Source organism: Dermacentor variabilis, chromosome 2, assembly GCF_050947875.1.
Source record: "Dermacentor variabilis isolate Ectoservices chromosome 2, ASM5094787v1, whole genome shotgun sequence".
Classification (NCBI taxonomy): Eukaryota; Metazoa; Arthropoda; class Arachnida; order Ixodida; family Ixodidae; genus Dermacentor; species Dermacentor variabilis.
Genome location: NC_134569.1, coordinates 106,854,290 through 106,874,250, shown reverse-complemented (window position 1 = coordinate 106,874,250; position 19,961 = coordinate 106,854,290). Strand labels below are relative to the sequence as shown.

General features: G+C 44.9%; 1 protein-coding gene across 1 annotated transcript; it reads right to left on the bottom strand.

Moving 5' to 3' along the window:
- Window positions 1-458: 458 nt before the first annotated feature.
- LOC142570395 (uncharacterized) lies at window positions 459-7,581 on the bottom strand. The gene is made up of 4 exons (XM_075678782.1): window positions 7,560-7,581; window positions 3,660-4,079; window positions 1,099-1,143; window positions 459-685 (listed from the first exon to the last, which is right to left on the bottom strand). Exons 1-4 carry the CDS (start codon window positions 7,579-7,581, stop codon window positions 459-461), a joined length of 714 nt encoding a protein of 237 aa, XP_075534897.1.
- Window positions 7,582-19,961: the final 12,380 nt, after the last annotated feature.

The following is a 19,961-nucleotide window of genomic DNA, read 5'->3' as shown; positions in this document are numbered from 1 at the left end:
TCAGCCAACATCCGGTTGAGCATTAAAAGGGAGAAATGAATAATGAGCACCCAGTTTGCAATTGTGAACGTGCACATCTACGAGGCTGCTGCGTGGCAAGGCCGCGGGCGTTCTACGGTACTTCCCGCAAAATCCAAATGCTTAACGCTGCTTCTCCTGCTACAGCTTGTCTCTTCACTATTGGTTACGTGCAATTGCTTACTGCAAAAGAGGAGCAAATAAAGAGAGAGGTTACTGCAACGAGTAACTGAGTAACTGTGAGCGTCAGCGAGGCAAAAAGCAATTGATGAAATGGAAAACTGCCATAAAATGTAACTAATTACAAGTAATTATTTATTGTAATTTCTCACGCAACAAATATGAAATTCGTTCCCTCTGGATGGCGTTGCAGCCAATAAAGCCGAACTTAACACGCTGTAGAACACCTTTATTTTCAACTGGACGAACTCTTCCGCCGCTCACGGCTTCAGCGTTGTAAGCGCCTTGTTAAAGATGTCCTTGAAGGTCATGGTCTCGAAGTAATCCGTGACCCAGAAGGCCAGCATGTCCCGGAGCCTCCACTGAAAATCTGGCTCCTTCGTGTCGAGCTCCTTCCTTCTCCACCTTACGGTTGAGTTACCAAAGACCACCTCCGTGATCTCGGTCTGGCCCGTCGTGATACTCGCGACTCGGAAATCGCCGTCATCTGCAGGCAAATAATTGAAAGCACGAAGTTGTGGCAGAGCTCGAGTCTCAATAACTTTGGTGCTCGCAGGAAGGAGACGCGCTTGTGCGCTTATTCAAGACAAATAGGCTATACGAGTGTTAGTGGCCTTAAATGAAGTAATAGTCATCTTCGGTTGGGCACACTAATCACCCTTCCTTCTCTTTCTCTTCCCCTTCCCCACGTCTAGGGTGGCCAACCGATCTACCCCACACTTCCCCAGCTTCATCTCCTTTGAGGTAATTCGAAACTTCCTTGCTGAAATCAGTATACGATGTTCGCCTATTTGATTGGGCCAGCTGCTCTTGGTCTAACGAACACGTAGTGGACACACTAGATGTGCATTTTTGAGTAGGAAGTCATATCTACACAGGAGAGGCGATTAATGTACTTACCGCATGTATCCTTCAGAGCGGTGCAGGTAGATCGTGCCTCACCTGCTGCATTGCCAAAACAAAGTAGACAGATTGATCATTGTACTTAAGCACCACAAAGATTAACGCGTCACTTTTGCTGTGTTGAACGTTATACCTGAAAACACTCATCTAAGGGCGCGAAACAACTCAAAGCGCAGGGTAGAGTCTTTGATCCGCTGGAGAGAGAGTTTTCAGTTCTTGATAGTTCAGCAAGCATTAATCACTGATTCATTAAAACTATATTAAATCATTTAGCTCAGTTAACATTTATTTATTATTTTTCCTTTTGGGGGGGTACAAATATTCCCCATGGCCAGAAGTAAAGGCGAACAAGTTTCTTTAACTTTCCTTGCCGTGGAGTGGCGTTTCGAATTTGTAGGGTTAGTACGAGTACAACTGTGCATATTGGCCAAACACTTAAGCAATAGCATAAAACCAACAGATGTGAAAACTGACAAAAACGAAACATATTCAGTTATTTCGACAGACGGCGAGTGGTGACGTTCAGTTTAGCAGTACTTAACGGTGCTAATGAACCTAGGAAATATTCAAAAGCAAATATCACGCGCGATGCTTGCGCTCAGACTTCCTTGTGGAAAAAAGCGGATGGAATTATTAGTATTGTTTAGTATTGTAGTAGTGGTTAGCTCATTCTGTGAGGTTGTCGGTTTTTCTGTGTAATCCAAGCAGGTTCACATTGTTCACAGAACATTACGATACAGTTCATAATTTCATATTGACCATCAGTGCGTTTGACCGTTGGGGAGGCTGGAAAAGATGTGTGTGCGTGTGTGTGTGCGTGTGTGCGTGTGCGTGTGCGTGTGCGTGTCCTTTGGAACGGGGCGGTGGATTGCGCCTCCAAGCTCTTGCTATCAAATTCAGTGTCCTGCCTATGTTAAAAAGGGAATAAAGAAAAGAAAAAATAAGCCGATGAATTCCCATAACCAAAGATTTTGAGCCCCTACTGTGAACTGTTTTTGTACGCCTCCATTAATTGTTTGTCGTTCCCGTGCTTTTCTTCCCCCAATCTTCCAATCGCCTCTTACTAATCTCTACTGCGGACGTGTTTACTTTCCCCCTGTTCTCGCTGAACCCAAGGGCTTCAAGGAGGCCAGTGGTGCCTAAACCGACCGCTGGACAGATATCCTCTCATTCTAATAAAACATGCTCCATCGTTTCCCTAGCTCTGCCGCAGCAAGCGCATGCTTATTCTTTCCTCTTATATCTCTCTTTATAAGTGCGTGTTCTAAGGCAACCTGCGCAAAAGCGCCACCACCGACGTTGGACCTTGAGTGTAAACCCGAGTTTGCTTTTTCTGACTTTGCTTCATTTTTTGCCTACTGTTTCCCCGTGCGAAAATTGCGAGTCCCCGAAAACCGGGATAGTTGTGGGCGTGCTTGATTACGGAAGGCTATAACTCGACGTCAACATGAAACAATTTTTAGAGGGATTATGTAGAAAGGCGAATGGACGGCTGCTAGTTGCTGGCGGGCTTATGTAGTATTCCAAGCAACTATGGGCAATTCCATCACCGGCGCGGCATCCCTTAAATGCGCCAGATGCCGAGTTTCTAGCGAAGAAGGAAGCCGGCTGCGCCGATAGAGTATGACCATTATCGAAAGCGCACCATGAGACATGTGCACGAGATGCTGTCACAGGACGGGCTTTAAGAAAGCGCAGCAGCCAGGAACTCCGCGCCATTATCCTTAACTCACAAAGGCAGCCCACCTACACGATTTTGAAGTACCTCACACAGTATCGGAGCTGTTGGGATTATTAATGTTGCTCACTAGAGCAACAAGAACACAACTTATGTCCTGAAAGGCGCGAATTTTACCCGTGGTAGACTGCTTGGAAACGTGCTCGTGGCGAAAGTTAGAGAAAATTCTACTCGTTAGAAAACGCGGGCAGTGCGAGTTACATTATAGGTTCGGCCTTTAGTTTTGAAACTCCGTCATTTTTTAATGAAAGTCATTCTATTTTAAGTAGTCGTGCAGTTAGGCATTCGAACGCGAAATTAGTGAATAGGGACAAATTAAAGCTCAAAGCGAAGGCTGCGTGTGACATGTAGGGTCTCCTTGAAGAACTGGTTGGCATCACTGCTGGCGTCACGCCTAGCATGTTACTTAAGTCGAATGCGATGATAAATAACGCGATACGCACGCCCGGCGTGGACAATTCATTTATCATACCACTGGTCGACAGGCGTAGCCTACTAGGCGTACCCGCAGGACAATTGCCGACCATACGACTCCCGCAAATATACACAAAACAACACGTTCGAGCGGCGGAATGCGAAAGTGTCGGTGTACTTTTAATTAGGTCCACATTAAAGAACCCTAGGGAGTCAAAATCAATGCCCGATTCCATCGATAAGACCTGCGTCATAATCAGATCGTGGTTTTGACCCGTAGAACGCCCAATTTTTTTTTTTTTTTTTGAGCGGGAGCTCAGACACCTTCATTAGTGCCACTTAGACTAGCGGTAAAGCCTGCTTATAGAAAACATGCAAACCGTGCGTCGGTGCGTGCTACACTCACTGGACTCCCTCCGCAGTGTCATTCGCATGGTTCCTCCAGCCACGGTGGCCATCAAGGATCCCAGCTCGATGACGGCCCGCGGATTGTCTTGCTGGTCTGCTTGCGCCAGCTTCCGGTTCTTCACTTTCACGCGCCATTGGTAGCGCAGCCAGAGGTCCGTGAAGCCGATGTCGCACGTGGCGAAGCTCGCGTTGCCCAGCTCGAACGCGCAGTCGCCGAAACGCCGGAGCCCCTTGCCCAGGCCCGAGAGGCCGCCGTCGAAGAACTCGGGCCAGAACCACCACGACTGGTTCCACATGTAGAAGTCCCTGAGGGGCTCAACGCATCCGTTGTTGGAGATGATGTCGCAGAGTACGCCGTCCTCAAGAACTCGATCCACTTTGTCGTTGATGGAAGGGGCCACGGGAATCACGGCCGCAACTGAGATGCACACAGTATACGTATACGGGGTGTTTCCGAGAAAAGAAATAAAGGGTGGGTGCCGAACAATAAATGAACGAGTTGGGTGCTGCGAGAATGCAACCGACACAGTATCGTTCACGGTCCTATTGAGCAACTCCAACTATATTTTACTATAAGCTTACACCTATAATTACCAAAATTTAACTCACTTTTAAGGTCTTCAAAGTTAAATGAAATAATATGATTCAACGGAGAAGTTGACGACTGTATTAAGGAATATCCGAATGATTTACTTCCCCGTAGATAGCTCTGATGGTTTTAATTTTTTTCCAGGCTGAAGAGACCCCCATCATCATCATCATCATCATCATCATCATCATCATCATCATCATCATCATCATCATCATCATCATCATCAGCCTAGTTACGCCCACTGCAGGGCAAAGGCCTCTTCCATACTTCTCCAACTACCCCGGTCATATACTAATTGTGGCCATGTTGTCCCTGCAAACGTCTTAATGTCATCCGCCCACCTAACTTTCTGCCGCCCCCTGCTACGCATCCCTTCCCTTGGAATCCAGTCCGTAACCCTTAGTGACCATCGGTTATCTTCCCTCCTCATTACATGTCCGGCCCATGCCCATTTCTTTTTCTTGATTTCAACTAAGATGTCGTTTACCCGCGTTTGTTGCCTCACCCAATCTGCTCTTTTCTTATCCCTTAACGTCACACCCATCATTCTTCTTTCCATAGCTCGTTGCGTCGTCCTCAATTTCAGCAGAACCCTTTTCGTAAGCCTCCAGGTTTCTGCCCCATATGTGAGTACTGGTAACACACAGCTGTTATACACTTTCCTTTTGAGGGATAGTGGCAACCTGCTGTTCATGATTTGAGAATGCCTGCCAAACGCACCCCAGCCCATTCTTATTCTTCTGGTTATTTCAGTCTCATGATCCGGATCCGTGGTCACTACCTGCCCTAAGTAGATGTATTCCCTTACCACTTCCAGTGCTTCGCTACCTATCGTAAACTGCTGTTCTCTTCCGAGACTGTTAAACAATACTTTAGTTTTCTGCAGATTAATTTTCAGACCCACCCTTCTGCTTTGCCTCTCCAGGTCAGTGAGCATGCATTGCAATTGGTCTCCTGAGTTACTAAGCAAGGCAATATCATCAGCGAATCGCAAGTTGCTAAGGTATTCTCCATCAACTTTTATCCCCAATTCTTCCCACTCCAGGCCTCTGAATACCTCCTGTAAACATGCTGTGAATAGCATTGGAGAGATCGTATCTCCCTGCCTTACGCCTTTCTTTATAGGGATTTTGTTGCTTTCTTTGTGGAGGACTACGGTGGCTGTGGAGCCGCTATAGATATCTTCCAATATCTTTACATATGGCTCATCTACACCCTGATTCCGTAATGCCTCCATGACTGCTGAGGTTTCGACTGAATCAAACGCTTTCTCGTAATCAATGAAAGCTATATATAAGGGTTGGTTATATTCTGCACATTTCTCTATCACTTGATTGATAGTGTGAATATGGTCTATTGTTGAGTAGCCTTTACGGAATCCTGCCTGGTCCTTTGGTTGACAGAAGTCTAAGGTGTTCCTGATTCTATTTGCGATTACCTTAGTAAATACTTTGTAGGCAACGGACAGTAAGCTGATCGGTCTATAATTTTTCAAGTCTTTGGCGTCCCCTTTCTTATGGATCAGGATTATGTTAGCGTTCTTCCAAGATTCCGGTACGCTCGACGTTATGAGGCATTGCGTATACAGGGTGGCCAGTTTCTCTAGAACAATCTGACCACCATCCTTCAACAAATCTGCTGTTACCTGATCCTCCCCAGCTGCCTTCCCCCTTTGCATAGCTCCTAAGGCTTTCTTTACTTCTTCTGGCGTTATCTGTGGGATTTCGAATTCCTCTAGGCTATTCTCTCTTCCACTATCGTCGTGGGTGCCACTGGTACTGTATAAATCTCTATAGAACTCCTCAGCCACTTGAACTATCTCATCCATATTAGTAACGATATTGCCGGCTTTGTCTCTTAACGCACACATCTGATTCTTGCCTATTCCTAGTTTCTTCTTCACTGTTTTTTGGCTTCCTCCGTCCTCAGTCTTCCTCAGTCCTTAGGCTTCCTCACTCCCCAGCAGCCGCAAAGCAAATGACCACGGCGGCGGTCAGATCTGTGACGCTGCAGAGGGTGCTAAGAATACCTGGCTCCGGACAGGCCGCCATTGGAATCTGAACCTGGCAACGTTTAGCGTTAGAACGCTATCTAGTGAGGCGAGTCTAGCAGTGTTATTGGAGGAATTAGAGGGTAGTAAATGGGATATAATAGGGCTCAGTGAGGTTAGGAGGACAAAAGAAGCATATACAGTGCTAAAAAGCGGGCATGTACTGTGTTACCGGGGCTTAGCAGAGAGACGAGAACTAGGAGTCGGATTCCTGATTAATAAGGAAATAGCTGGTAACGTACAGGAATTCTATAGCATTAACGAGAGGGTGGCAGGTCTTGTTGTGAAACTTAATAAGAGGTACAAATTGAAGGTGGTACAAGTCTATGCCCCTACATGCAGTCATGATGACCAGGAAGTCGAAAGCTTTTATGAAGACGTGGAATCGGCGATGGGTAAAGTCAAAACAAAATACACTATACTGATGGGCGACTCCAATGCCAGGGTAGGCAAGAAGCAGGCTGGAGACAAGTCAGTGGGGGAATATGGCATAGGCTCTAGGAATAGCAGAGGAGAATTATTAGTAGAGTTTGCAGAACAGAATAATATGCGGATAATGAACACCTTTTTCCGCAAGCGGGTTAGTCGAAAGTGGACGTGGAGGAGCCCGAATGGTGAGACTAGAAATGAAATCGACTTCATACTCTGCGCGAACCCTGGCATCATACAAGATGTAGACGTGCTCGGCAAGGTACGCTGCAGTGACCATAGGATGGTAAGAACTCGAATTAGCCTAGACTTGAGGAGGGAACGGAAGAAACTGGTACACAAGAAGCCAATCAATGAGTTAGCGGTAAGAGGGAAACTAGAGGAATTCCGGATCAAGCTACAGAACAGGTATTCGGCTTTAACTCAGGAAGAGGACCTTAGTGTTGAAGCAATGAACGACTATCTCATGGGCATCATTAAGGAGTGCGCAATAGAAGTCGGTGGTAACGCCGTTAGACAGGAAACCAGTAAGCTATCGCAGGAAACGAAAGATCTGATCAAGAAACGCCAATGTATGAAAGCCTCTAACCCTACAGCTAGAATAGAACTGGCAGAACTTTCTAAGTTAATCAACAAGCGTAAGATAGCGGACATCAGGAACTATAATATGGATAGAATTGAACAGGCTTTCAGGACCCCCATCGCACGATATTTAAAAAAAAATTTATACTACGTTACAATGAGCCTGCGCGTAGCCTCATTTTTGCTCTCAGACTCGCTGCGAACGAATAATACAGGTGAAACGCAGACAGGATGCATGAATTTACCGTAAGCAATGAGGAAGGCCATATCACCAATGACACAATCTAACTTCACTTCAGCAACACGCATCTTTTCAGACGATTGCGTCATACGTATCGAGAAACACTAACAAAAGGTGACGAAATGAAATTAGTGATTTAGGTAACCTAACCGAATGGTGAAACACATGAGGGGCGCACATTAATGTTGGCACTTAATATCTAGTGAGGAGCAGTGGGAGGCTGCCTTGCGCAGCTCCAGGCCCGATCTTCAGGAGGCCATCCTGGAGTAGGCTGAGAGGATAAAGGAGGCCTACTTCAAGTAGTTCCTCCTCCCACCCTCTATTCCATTGCCCCCTTCCCTTTAAAGAGGGATAAATAAAGTTTTTCATCATCATCATCATCATCACCACGTGAGATTCGCTTCAATTTTGAACACTGACTGGCAACCTTACAGAATATATGATTGCAGCATTGACACAGTGCCATCGACGAAATATCTAGCTGTAATCCTTAACATCAAACTGTCATTTAGCGATCATATAAAATTTATTAGGAAAGTTACTAAAGATTTGACCTTCTTAGAAGCCGCTGATATTGGCCAATAGAGATACTAGACTACAGGCACACATTTCACTATTTAGGTTATCATTAGACCGCGTCAGTTATTTGGCATCTTCATTGCGCAAATAATACTATACTTTGTGGTAGTCTGTTTAGGACGAAGCAGCCAGATTTATTCAGCCTTCATATTCGCGGCACCAAAGCGTCTCCCAGCTGGAAAGATTACGTGACCTTCCAGTTATTGCCATGCGGAGAAAGCTTGCGTGGTTATTTTTCCACTGGCTCCAAACCAAGCATATTAGCATTTTTATCGCGAACGTTTTAGGCCGCCAGCCAATATGTCATCACGCGTTCACCACAAACACAAGATAAAGCCTACTTTCGCCCGCACAGACAAGAATTAAGAGTCACGACTGTCATTGCCAGTAGAGGATTGGAACGCCCCACCTGCAAGCATTGTCAGACTAACCGAAAGGGATTTCTTTCAGACTGTCTTAGTAAACCATTAAAGAAATGAATTTACTTTGTAAATGTGTAACCCTATCATATTTACCCCTCTTTACGACAAGGTGAACAAGATCGGCTGCATCGTGGCTGGCGACGAGGGAACGGCAGGACGTTCTTTATCTCATCGGCAGCGCTCGGCCAGCAGCATGCATTTTGGCCGTCATCCGACGGGAGCCGACCTTGTTCACCGTACGCACGCTTGAGAGCAGCACGATACCACTGCGCAAGCGCTCCGTCACGTGGCTTCCTTTCATATTTCGCGGGCTTTCTTTTCAACCCTGAAAAAAGGACTGCGTGAGACGTATAGCAAAGCAAACAACTCGATCGGTGGTTTCTGAAGGCGCTCTACAAATCTGCGTACCATACTTGGTGTCCTCAGCCTATAATTAAATAGCTGGGTAACTAAACTGAATTAATTAGTGAATTATGGGGAAAACAAACGATTGTCTAAGTTGTCTATAGGCTATTGAAAATAGTATGCGTTCGGTTCAATTCACTTCCGACGCGCCTTTCATTTTTAAGTTCTTGACTCAAGTTATGTGGGACATCCTGTATATAGGTATATACTAAGGTGTTACAGCGAATACTTTCAAAAATTTTTAAAGCTTGCCTGTGGCAGGTAGCTCAATTCTAGTTGATGAGCCGGTCTACACTACTTGAAGAAAAAATTGAAATGCACAATTGAATGATTAACAAGAATTCACTAATTAACTTTTAGCTAATCATCTGATGACCCATATTCCAATTGAGAAATTCTAACAGTGGACTTCGCAAGGCGGATTCACTTGGAACGAATTCTCAGGACTACAGCAGTTTCGAGATATAAATTCCCGAACTTTGCTGAGAAATGCATTGGCGTTCCAGTTACTTGTGTGCTTCAGTGCATGAAACGACGTTTTGTTAACAAATTAACTGGAACGCCAATGCATTTCTCCGCAAAGTTCGGGAATTTATATCCCGATACTGGTGTCATCTTGAAAATTCGTTCCAAGTGGATCCCTCTTGCGAACTCTACTGCTATACTTTGTACATTGCAATATGAGCCATAATGTAATTAGTTAAAAACTTATTTAGTGATTCTTTTATTAATTAGTCGACTTTGCATCTCATTTTTTTTGGTGAAAATATTGCCCGCCGCTCCCTGCCTTTCCTGTCTTCTAGTTCCTTCTGTCCGCCGCTTCGAGTGGACCAGCTCATGAACTAGAATTGAGATATCTGCCACAAGCAACTTTTAAAGATTTTTGAAAGCGTTCGCTGGAACACCCTGCACTATAGTTCAAGGGACATCAGAGCATAATTTAAACTGCTTCTTCCTTGCTTGCTTTTGTACATGATTTGCTACACAGTGTGTGCGTGAAGTAAATAGATCATTTACACTGTTATCACGAATCTTCGCTGGTTGAGTACGAGCCTTGTCCAACCGCTTTTCTAGTTTCAAAATTGGGTGGCAAGGGATACACAAATTACTTTATTCACTGTAGCTTGGAAATGTTGGCGACAAACATATGTCACCGGATTCTGCACAAGGTTAAACCGTTAAATTAATGGACGATAATGACTGGTAACGTGAAACACATCAGGTCTCTCGAGAGCGTCGAAGATGCCTCGGCGGTAGCTCTGGCCAGGAACCTCGTGTGACGCAGGGAGCGTATAGCACAATACTACGCACTGCTTGTCTTTGGTATATTTAAATTCGGATAACAGTAGCACGAGTCACTCACCGGTTGTGGCTCCAGTGATCACAACGAACCAATAAAAATTCATCGCTCTTGACGTCGCAGCAGCCGCGGCTTCAACGCATCAGGAAGCGAAGGAGTACAGGTTCACAGGGGTCCCAACACCAGAGGCGTTCCGTAGAAATCTTATGACAAGTGTCGCAAGAAACGTACGTTCATATGTACTTTCTTTTTCCGCGACGCGTCTTGCGAAGCTTGCAAGCACGCACTATACTAAGGACCCGAAACCGTGAGAACTACTTGGTATCTATTGCAGACACGTGTATTTGCCATCTTAGTTATCAGGCTTACGAGCAAAGCACACACCGTTTTGGAAAGGATATCCTTAGATCTTAACGGACCGATATTTACGGACGGCTGTAAAAAAATTAAAGTTATGACGCCTTTAAAAGTCGACTGAAGTACCAGGAGAGAGAAAACCGATTTGTATTTTTTTTTTTGCGACACCAATTACATATACAGGCACTCGCAGCGCCTTCGCAAAGGTATATTCAAACTGGTAGCGAAGCTTTCATAGAAGCCCACATTTCAAGAAAATGGGGCTAGTTCTAACCGTCGCCATCTACGTATCGTAGGGACAACTAACATCAAGCAAAAAATAAAAAAATAGAAAAGCGACGTCACAACCGGAAATGGCAGTGACGTCAAAATCTTATGCTGCTCGGTGCGAATGTTGAATTTCTTTAGCGTCCGGCATTACGGCCGCTACGACAGCAGTTATTATTATATTTTTTTTTGAGGCGGAGCCGACCTTGCGAGTCGCGTTAGCTGAAACGCCAGCGTGTCCTTTAACTAGTACGAGTGGCGTATGTGTTAATGTGAGCGCAATTAAGCGGTTATTGACGGCAATCGCTCCAGTAGCTTGCGTAAGAAGGTGAGCGGATCGGGTGGAAATAAATGACACTGTCAAGGAGGTTTCAAAATCAACGTCACTTTTCTTAGTCTAGAATAATGATACTAATATAACTGACAAAACAACATGTTTCAATGGATGAAAAGCAATATGTCCAGCACACAGTCGTAATGCACAGCAACCTACGCGAGTCCTTTTCACAGAATCATTCGCAATTCCTTGCGACACCATGTATTCACACCCAACATTCATCAGAAAAGACAACGTTGCCCCTCATTTAGGAAACATTCCACTGACTAATATTGCTCCCTGTCGCACACTCGGAGCCTGTGTTACGGAGAGTAAACGAACATTGCCCGACGGTTTCTTCGCGGGGCGTTCCGCATTTATCGTCATGACGAGACAAGCGCGTCGGATGCCCAGCGTGAACCTGCACGATAAAAAAAAAAAACTGCACTCACACTTCACTTCACTTGACTTGATTACCTTAAAGGCCCCCAGGATTGAGGGTATTACATAAGGGGTCGGTAGCTAATAAAAGAAATTGAATACACAAGGAAAAGATGTTTAGGTACAAGTTTGCTCGCTGATAAATATGTTAATTATGCAGTTCAAAAACGTGGATGGGCAAGTGATTGCGGCGATGTCGTGTGGAAGGCCGTTCCAGTCCGAGGCTGAACGTAGGAAGAATGATGAGGCAAAAGTGGTAGTGTGCGCACGTGGACGGGCGACTTGAAGGGGATGACCTATGCGGAGTGAAATGCGTGCAAGAGGACTGATGTAGGGTGGATGATTAAGCGGGCTGTAAAAGAACCTATGAAATAAGTATACATAGTGGCGATACGACGCCGACAAGCCAGGGTTGTTAAGTCGAATTCTGTTTTTAACGATGATATACTGACATTATACGAATAGCATGAATGGATGAATCTTGTGGCACGGTTCTGTACTGATTCCAGACAGTTTGTTAGATATCTTTGGTTAGGGCTCCAGATGGCAGAGGCATATTGCAGCTTAGAGCGTACGATTGACTTGTATGCAAGCAATCTTACGTTTGGTGGCGCTAGACGTAGATGACGTTTTAGGAAACCGAGGCTTCTGTTAGCAGATGATGCCACTCTAGTGACATGCGCGTTCCAGGTTAGATCGCTAGACAACGTTACGCCTAGGTATTTATAAGACTGTGTTAATGCTATCGTGGCGTCCGAGATTGTATAAGGGAATAGGAGAGGATTACGTTTTCGATGAAATGACATGAGTTTGCATTTATCGGGGTTTAGTTCCATGAGCCATTGGTTACACCAGTCCTGGACGCAAGCTAGATCACTTTGGAGAGTTAGTTGATCAGAGGGGTTACTGATTGGGCGATAGATAACACAGTCATCGGCAAAGATACGAATGTTACAGGAAACATCTGTTGGTAGGTCGTTAATATATATTAAAAATAGAAGGGGACCAAGGACTGACCCTTGCGGGACGCCTGATGTTACTGCAAGAGACCTAGAGGCTTGATAATTAACGTGAATAAATTGGGTACGGTTTGCCAGAAATTCTTCTATCCACTGCAGTACGTTATGATGCAAGTTTAACCAAGAAATTTTTAGTAGCAAGCGCTTGTGAGGAAACTTGTCGAAGGCTTTCGCGAAATATAGGAAGGTTGAATCAGTTTGAAGGTTAGAATCAAGGGCCATGTGCAGGTCATGGACAAAAATAGCTAATTGTGTTTCACAAGATAGGTTTTTACGGAAGCCGTGTTGAGAAGGATGAAAGAAATTAATAGAGTCAAGAAAGTTCATTATGCAAGAATAGATTACATGTTCCATGATTTTGCATGGCACACTTGTTAAAGAGTTGGGGCGATAATTAAGGGGCGATTCTTTGTTACCTGATTTGAAGACCGTAACGACCTTCCCCACCTTCCAATCGCTGGGTATGCTACCTGTGGAGAGCGATTGTGTGAACAGTAATGATAAGTACACTGAAGAAGTATGTCGAATGTTTTTTAAGAGTTTGCTGGTGATTTCGTCAGTACCTGCAGAAGATGACATCTTAATATTTTCAATGATACCGGTGATGCCGTGTGCAGCGAATGTGACTGGTGGCATGAGCGATCTTGGCTGGGCAGTTGGGACAAATGTTAGCATATCAGTTTCGTTTGTGAAGACGGATGAAAATGCAGTGTTAAATATATCTGCACACTCAACGTCGCTCACTTCCTCGCCGAGTGTGTCGGTAAGTGTGATGATAGGCGCATGATTAGGGTTTAGAACTTGCCAGAACTTTCTGGGGTTATTGGTTAGGATCTTCGGCAGGTAAGTATGAAAAAATGCGTGTTTGGGCATTAGAAATGGACCGCAATTATGTTGACTTGGCCTCGTAGTATTTATTTCATGCGGATTCGCTTGGGTTTAGTTTTGCTGCACGTAAAAGTCGTTTTTTCTTGTTCACAACTGTTTTCAAGGACTTTGTGAACCATGGTTTAGTGGAATCATAACAAACCATAACCATGGTTTGTTATGATTGGCACGAAATGTAATTGTGGGAATGAATTTGGATGTTACTTCGGCAAGTATGGTTTTAAAAGCAAGCCAGTTGTCCTCAATAGATCGGTCGTGAAAAGCCCTTTCGAATTCTGGAAAAAAAGCGAGCAATTGTTTGTTCATTTCATTGTAATTGCCTTTGTCGTAAAGGCGAATCGTTTTGTGGGACGTTTGGCGCGATTCCGCGGTGAAGGTGAAAGTAGCATGTATAATTTTGCGGTCGCTAACTTCGTGGAGATAAGTAAGATTTGCTAAACTTTCAGGGTGGTTAGTTAGTATAAAGTCGAAGATGTTTGACGTATCACGTACGACGCACGTAGGTTATTTTACTAATTGGGTGAGATTAAAATTTAGACAGACGTCAAGGAAGTTAGTTGTTTCTTCATTGTTTGTTGGTGTGAAGTTCTGCCAGTCAATAGACGGGAAGTTAAAATCGCCAAAAAGAAGAATGCGCGCGTTGGGATGTGTAGTAGTAAGTTGATTTAGGCTATCATATAGGTGATAAGAAAATTTTGGATAGCTGTAGGGGGGTCTGTAGCAGACAACTAGTATGACGGTTTGAGGGGCGGTACGGCCGATTACCCATAGTATTTGAAGTTCTGATTGGATGTTAATAACAGAACAAGGCAATTGCTGGTTAGTGGCAATTAGAACACCTCCTCCTCTGGAGTCCTTGCGGTCCTTGCGGAAAACATTAAAATTAGGTAGATCGGCAAGAACTTCAGTATCAGTGACGTCATCTGTTAGCCACATTTCAGTTAGTACAAGTATGTTGCTGGAAGATGATGAAACAAGATTACAGATGTGTTCGCGTTTGCGGAGGAAACTGCGTATGTTTGTGAAAATAATAGAAAAAGAAAGATTTGGAAGTTTACCACGAGGGCTGCTACTAGGAAGTTGAGTTACATGAATATAATAATAATATTTGGGGTTTTACGTGCCAAAACCACTTTCTGATTATGAGGCACGCCGTAGTGGAGGACTCCGGAAATTTTGACCACCTGGGGTTCTTTAACGTGCACCTAAATCTAAGCAGTTGAGTTACATGACGATGAACCGTATGCTATGAGATTTCTTTTACTGTCTGCGATGATTCGTCGAATGCGTACCGTTTAGGACTGTTGAACAATGTTTTGTAGCGCAAGGAAAATTTTGTGGTTTTAGTTTTGGGAAATCTAACTAGATGCTTTCGCGCATCTCGGACAAGGCGTGAAAAATACTCCCCAATGCTGTAATCAGTCCCTTTTAACTTACGGCCATTAGAAAAAATTAGCTCTTTGGTTTTTAAAAAAAAAATGTCAATTTGACTATTATTGGGCGATGGCGCCCAGAAGAATGGCGCCCAAGACGGTGAGCCCGTTCAATTTCTTTTGGGTCAATCGTTCGATCTAAACGATCGCGGCAGAGGCGCAGGACCGTTTCTTCCGATTGGGCGTAGTTTTCCGATGCATTGTTATCTGTGATATTGTAGAAAATTAAATTGTTTCGTCGCGAACAATTTTCGGCGTCATCCAGGCGGGCTTCTATTCCTCTGATTTCTTTGTCTGCTTGGGGGGTGTTAGTGCAGATCGTATCCATGTCGGTGCGTAGTGTTACCAGATCTTGATAGTGAGTTTCTAGGTCGGATAATCTGTTACTGAGGTCAGATATAGTCTGTTCAGTAGTTGTTGGTTGGTTTCTAAGGCCTAGAACCTCAGCGAGTCGTTGTGACTGACAAGTAGACAGCTTCTTTAGTTCCGCGAGTACAGTGTCGGGACCTGGGTTTGACTCGATATCGCCAGCCAACAACAACAAGGTACGCACTACATCGTAACATTAAATAACAATCGAAAGGCAGCACTGTGGGCTCGGTAGCTGCAGTAACCATAGTCACTTGATTTTTTTGTAAAAAGTCACCTTTCGCTAAGGAATGCAGTGCGCTCGGTCAGGCAAAATTTAAAGTGAAGCGCACGCCACTTTAAAGAAAGGGGACGCCAAGAAAGGGGACGCCAAAGACTTGAAAAATTATAGACCAATCAGCTTACTGTCCGTTGCCTACAAAGTATTTACTAAGGTAATTGCAAATAGAATCAGGAACACCTTAGACTTCTGTCAACCAAAGGACCAGGCAGGATTCCGTAAAGGCTACTCAACAATAGACCATATTCACACTATCAATCAAATGATAGAGAAATGTGCAGAATATAACCAACCCTTATATATAGCTTTCATTGATTACGAGAAAGCGTTTGATTCAGTCGAAACCTCAGCAGTCATGGAGGCATTACGGAATCAGGGTGTAGATGAGCCATATGTAAAAATACTGGAAGATATCTATAGCGGCTCCACAGCCACCGTAGTCCTCCATAAAGCAAGCAACAAAATCTCAATAAAGAAAGGCGTCAGGCAGGGAGATACGATATCTCCAATGCTATTCACAGCGTGTTTACAGGAGGTATTCAGAGACCTGGATTGGGAAGAATTGGGGATAAAAGTTAATGTAGAATACCTTAGTAACTTGCGATTCGCTGATGATATTGCCTTGCTTAGTAACTCAGGGGACCAATTGCAATGCATGTTCACTGACCTGGAGAGGCAAAGCAGAAGAGTGGGTCTAAAAATTAATATGCAGAAAACTGAAGTAATGCTTAACAGTCTCGGGAGAGAGCAGCAATTTACAATAGGCAGCGAGGCACTGGAAGTCGTAAGGGAATACATCTACTTAGGGCAGGTAGTGACGGCGGATCCGGATCATGAGACGGAAATAATCAGAAGAATAAGAATGGGCTGGAGTGCGTTTGGCAGGCATTCCCAAATCATGAACAGCAGGTTGCCGTTATCCCTCAAGAGAAAAGTATATAATAGCTGTGTCTTACCAGTACTCACCTACGGGGCAGAAACCTGGAGGCTTACGAAAAGGGTTCTACTCAAATTGAGGACGACACAACGAGCTATGGAAAGAAGAATGATAGGTGTAATGTTAAGGGATAAGAAAAGAGCAGATTGGGTGAGGGAACAAACGCGAGTTAATGACATCTTAGTTGAAATCAAGAAAAAGAAATGGGCATGGGCAGGACATGTAATGAGGAGGGAAGATAACCGATGGTCATTAAGGGTTACGGACTGGATCCCAAGGGAAGGGAAGCGTAGCAGGGGCCGGCAGAAAGTTAGGTGGGCGGATGAGATTAAGAAGTTTGCAGGGACGGCATGGCCACAATTAGTACATGACCGGGGTTGTTGGAGAAGTATGGGAGAGGCCTTTGCCCTGCAGTGGGCGTAACCAGGCTGATGATGATGATGATGATGATGATGATGATGATGATGATGATGATGATGCACGCCACACTTTGAACAAACACGCAAGGAAATAAAGATAAATGAAAAGAACTTGGACGAAACCCCCGCATGCCGCCGCGTTCAAGTGGGCAACGCCACTGCGTTGCTAATATGTAACATCTAGAATATTTGGTTATAAAGGCTGGCGGTCTGTCAGATTCTGGTGCAGGCTGTTTCTTCGCTGATTCCGATTGTCTCTCCAATCCTGATGTCGTTCCAAGATTGGAGAGACAGTCGGAATTGGCGAAGGAACACCCTACACAAGAATCTGACAGACCGCCAGCCTTTATAACAAAATATTCTAATGCACTCTCAAACATAAACAACATCCCACGAAAATACCACCCAATATTATCAAGGGACGAGCCTCTGAGAAAAGCTTCCTCGGATGTACCGAGGCTTACCTATCGCCGCAACAGGAACTTTAAAGACATGCTAGTGCATGCAAAAGTGAGCCAACATCATTTCCCCGTATCAAGAGCATGTTGTCGCCCCAGGTGCAAAACCTGCAGCACCTTCAAATTGACATTAAAATTGAAAGCAGCGCAAATAGTTATACACACGAAATCAAATCTAGCTTTACTTGTACAAGTTCGGGTGCGATTTATGGGCTTGAATGTTCCTTCTTTAAGAAACGATAGATCGGCGAAACGGGACAATCAATGAACGTCAGATTAAACGTACATGGCGTGGACACTGCTAAAAAGCTCTCAAAGCCATCGCCGAGCATGTCAACCAACCACGTCATAACATTGATGAACTTAAACTATTACCTTTCTGAACAAGTAAGAATACAGAGAATCATACCTCATCCACCAGTTCAAGACATTGCAACCAATAGGCATAAACGTTTCAAAGGAAGCTTTAGAAACTATTCGATATGCTAAATCAAACAACACTTACTTTGACTGCTTAGTTTTTTCCCCTTTATTTCCCTTTTTATTTGTTTTATTCCATTTCAGTATTTTTTTTTCACGGGCACCGGTTTCTGCCAGTCCTTCTGTTATCTCTCTCAGAGACACAATAGCCCACGACCACCAGCGAAACAGGTAGGTAATAGAAGGGTGCCGTGTACGCCGGCTGACACACGGCCGTTGACACGTGATTGACAGATGGCCGTGTCACTGGCCTTGTGCACAGCACTCCTTTATTCTCAATTCTACGCCCTCGCCGCTAAGACACCTTCGCTCGTTGCCGCACCCACCCGTCTTACACCCTCTCCCCTTCAGAAGAACCCCCCTATATACTGTGGAGAGGAAAGCACATGTCGCCTTGAAGGAGACAAGTCCACTTGTCGAAACGTTGGCTCCTGCTTTCACCTTGTCGTTTTGCTCATCAACTTGAATTTCCATCACCCACCTTCCTCCTATTTTTCCACTATTATGAGTAGAAATTTGAGAGCATTTATTTTTACATAGGTTCTCTAGCTTCGGTGTTTGTCCCCCGCTTAGTTAGTCTCGCTTCAATCGTGCACCTTTAACTGATATTCTTGGCAATAGGTTTCGGCACGCTCTTCGTTCCAAGTTTCGCGACTTATTTAGATGGACCTTGCCTTCGCGATGTCTTTCACCACCGTGCTGACGGCATCGACGGGCTTGAGAGAGAGAGAGAATGAAAAAGGAAAGGCAGGGAGGTTAACCAGACTAAGTCCAGTTTGCTACACTACACCTGGGGAGGGTAATGGGTAGTGAAAGAGAGAGAGAGAGACGCGCTTGAGCTCGTGGAGAGCCAGGCTTCTAGAGACACGCAGCGAGTTTGGCTGCAAAAGCGACGATGCCCTTGCACACGCACCATCACGCTACGCTCAATCGGCCCTTCCGGAGCCGGCGCTGCAGCGTTCTGGCTTCCGCTGCTGGTACGAGCATTGTGCTTACGTACCACCGTTTCTGCCAGGCAGGAGTGCCATCCTGCACAGTGTTTTTCACTACATTACCTAGAGGGACATCCGACGCTGCTGCGCTGTTGTATGCATAGGAATGCCGGTACATGGTGACTTCGGATTGACATCGCTCTCGAAGAGCCAGGACACCTTGAAGACGCGCCTGGCTAACACTGATCCGTGTGTCACAATGATTCATTTCCTACCAAAGCAGCACGCCAAGATCTGTTTCAACTTCATTATTACACGAGAACATGTTTTGTTTAAATACGAGGACTTTTGATTGGATCACGGATGTACGATTATATACGAAACGTAAAGAATATCAGCCGGCGTCTAAAGTTGGACAGACAATATTTGCGCTCGCTTCGGAACAGTTTATCGTCTCTTATTGCTTCTCTTGGCTGGGTTATGCATTGTGGGTGAGCAAACTTTATTGAAAAAATGTAACATGGTTCCATGAAAACCTTTTATGAAGATTTTATTTTAAGAACGCATTATCTGTCTATAGCCATATCCACGTTTTAGACGAAGCCTCGTAATACACCAGCCCACACAAGCCTCGCACACTCGTATACCATCATCCCCATGACGGCACAACGCTCGTTAGAAAACTCCGATAGACGGTGGCGCCAGATTTCCCTCCATAAGATAGCGAAACTGCTTTTCTAAACGCTGACAAATGATGCATGTCGTCGATTTCGCCAACTTGCCGGCCTCCGATTGGTTGAGAGGACTGCAGTGCGGCCTCTCCGACTGGCTCAGAATGCCGTCATTACACAATTTGACAATATGGCGGAATTTGACAATGTACAGGATAGTACGCGCTCCAGCTGTGCTCATACCAGAGGGCGGGGCACACACTGGTCTGTGAGGAACGAACAGTAAACGTCAAGCTAAATTTATGTAACGTTGTTTTTTATTGATCGGCACTGAGAAACGCCGACGATTTCCCCTCGTTCTCACCTCGTGCACCTTCGATGTGCGAAGCCGGTTACGCTACTGCCGGCGTTCTCCGTTGCGACACGCCTGGTA

Excerpts from the sequence above, each read along its gene's own strand:
- LOC142570395 (XM_075678782.1), bottom strand. The coding sequence starts at position 7,581 with ATGGCCTTCCTCATTGCTTACG. Across the intron at positions 1,144-3,659 it reads GACACTGCGGAGGGAGTCCA|CAGGTGAGGCACGATCTACC; the intron begins GTGAGTGTAGCA and ends TTGGCAATGCAG. Across the intron at positions 686-1,098 it reads CGCTCTGAAGGATACATGCG|ATGACGGCGATTTCCGAGTC; the intron begins GTAAGTACATTA and ends ATTTGCCTGCAG.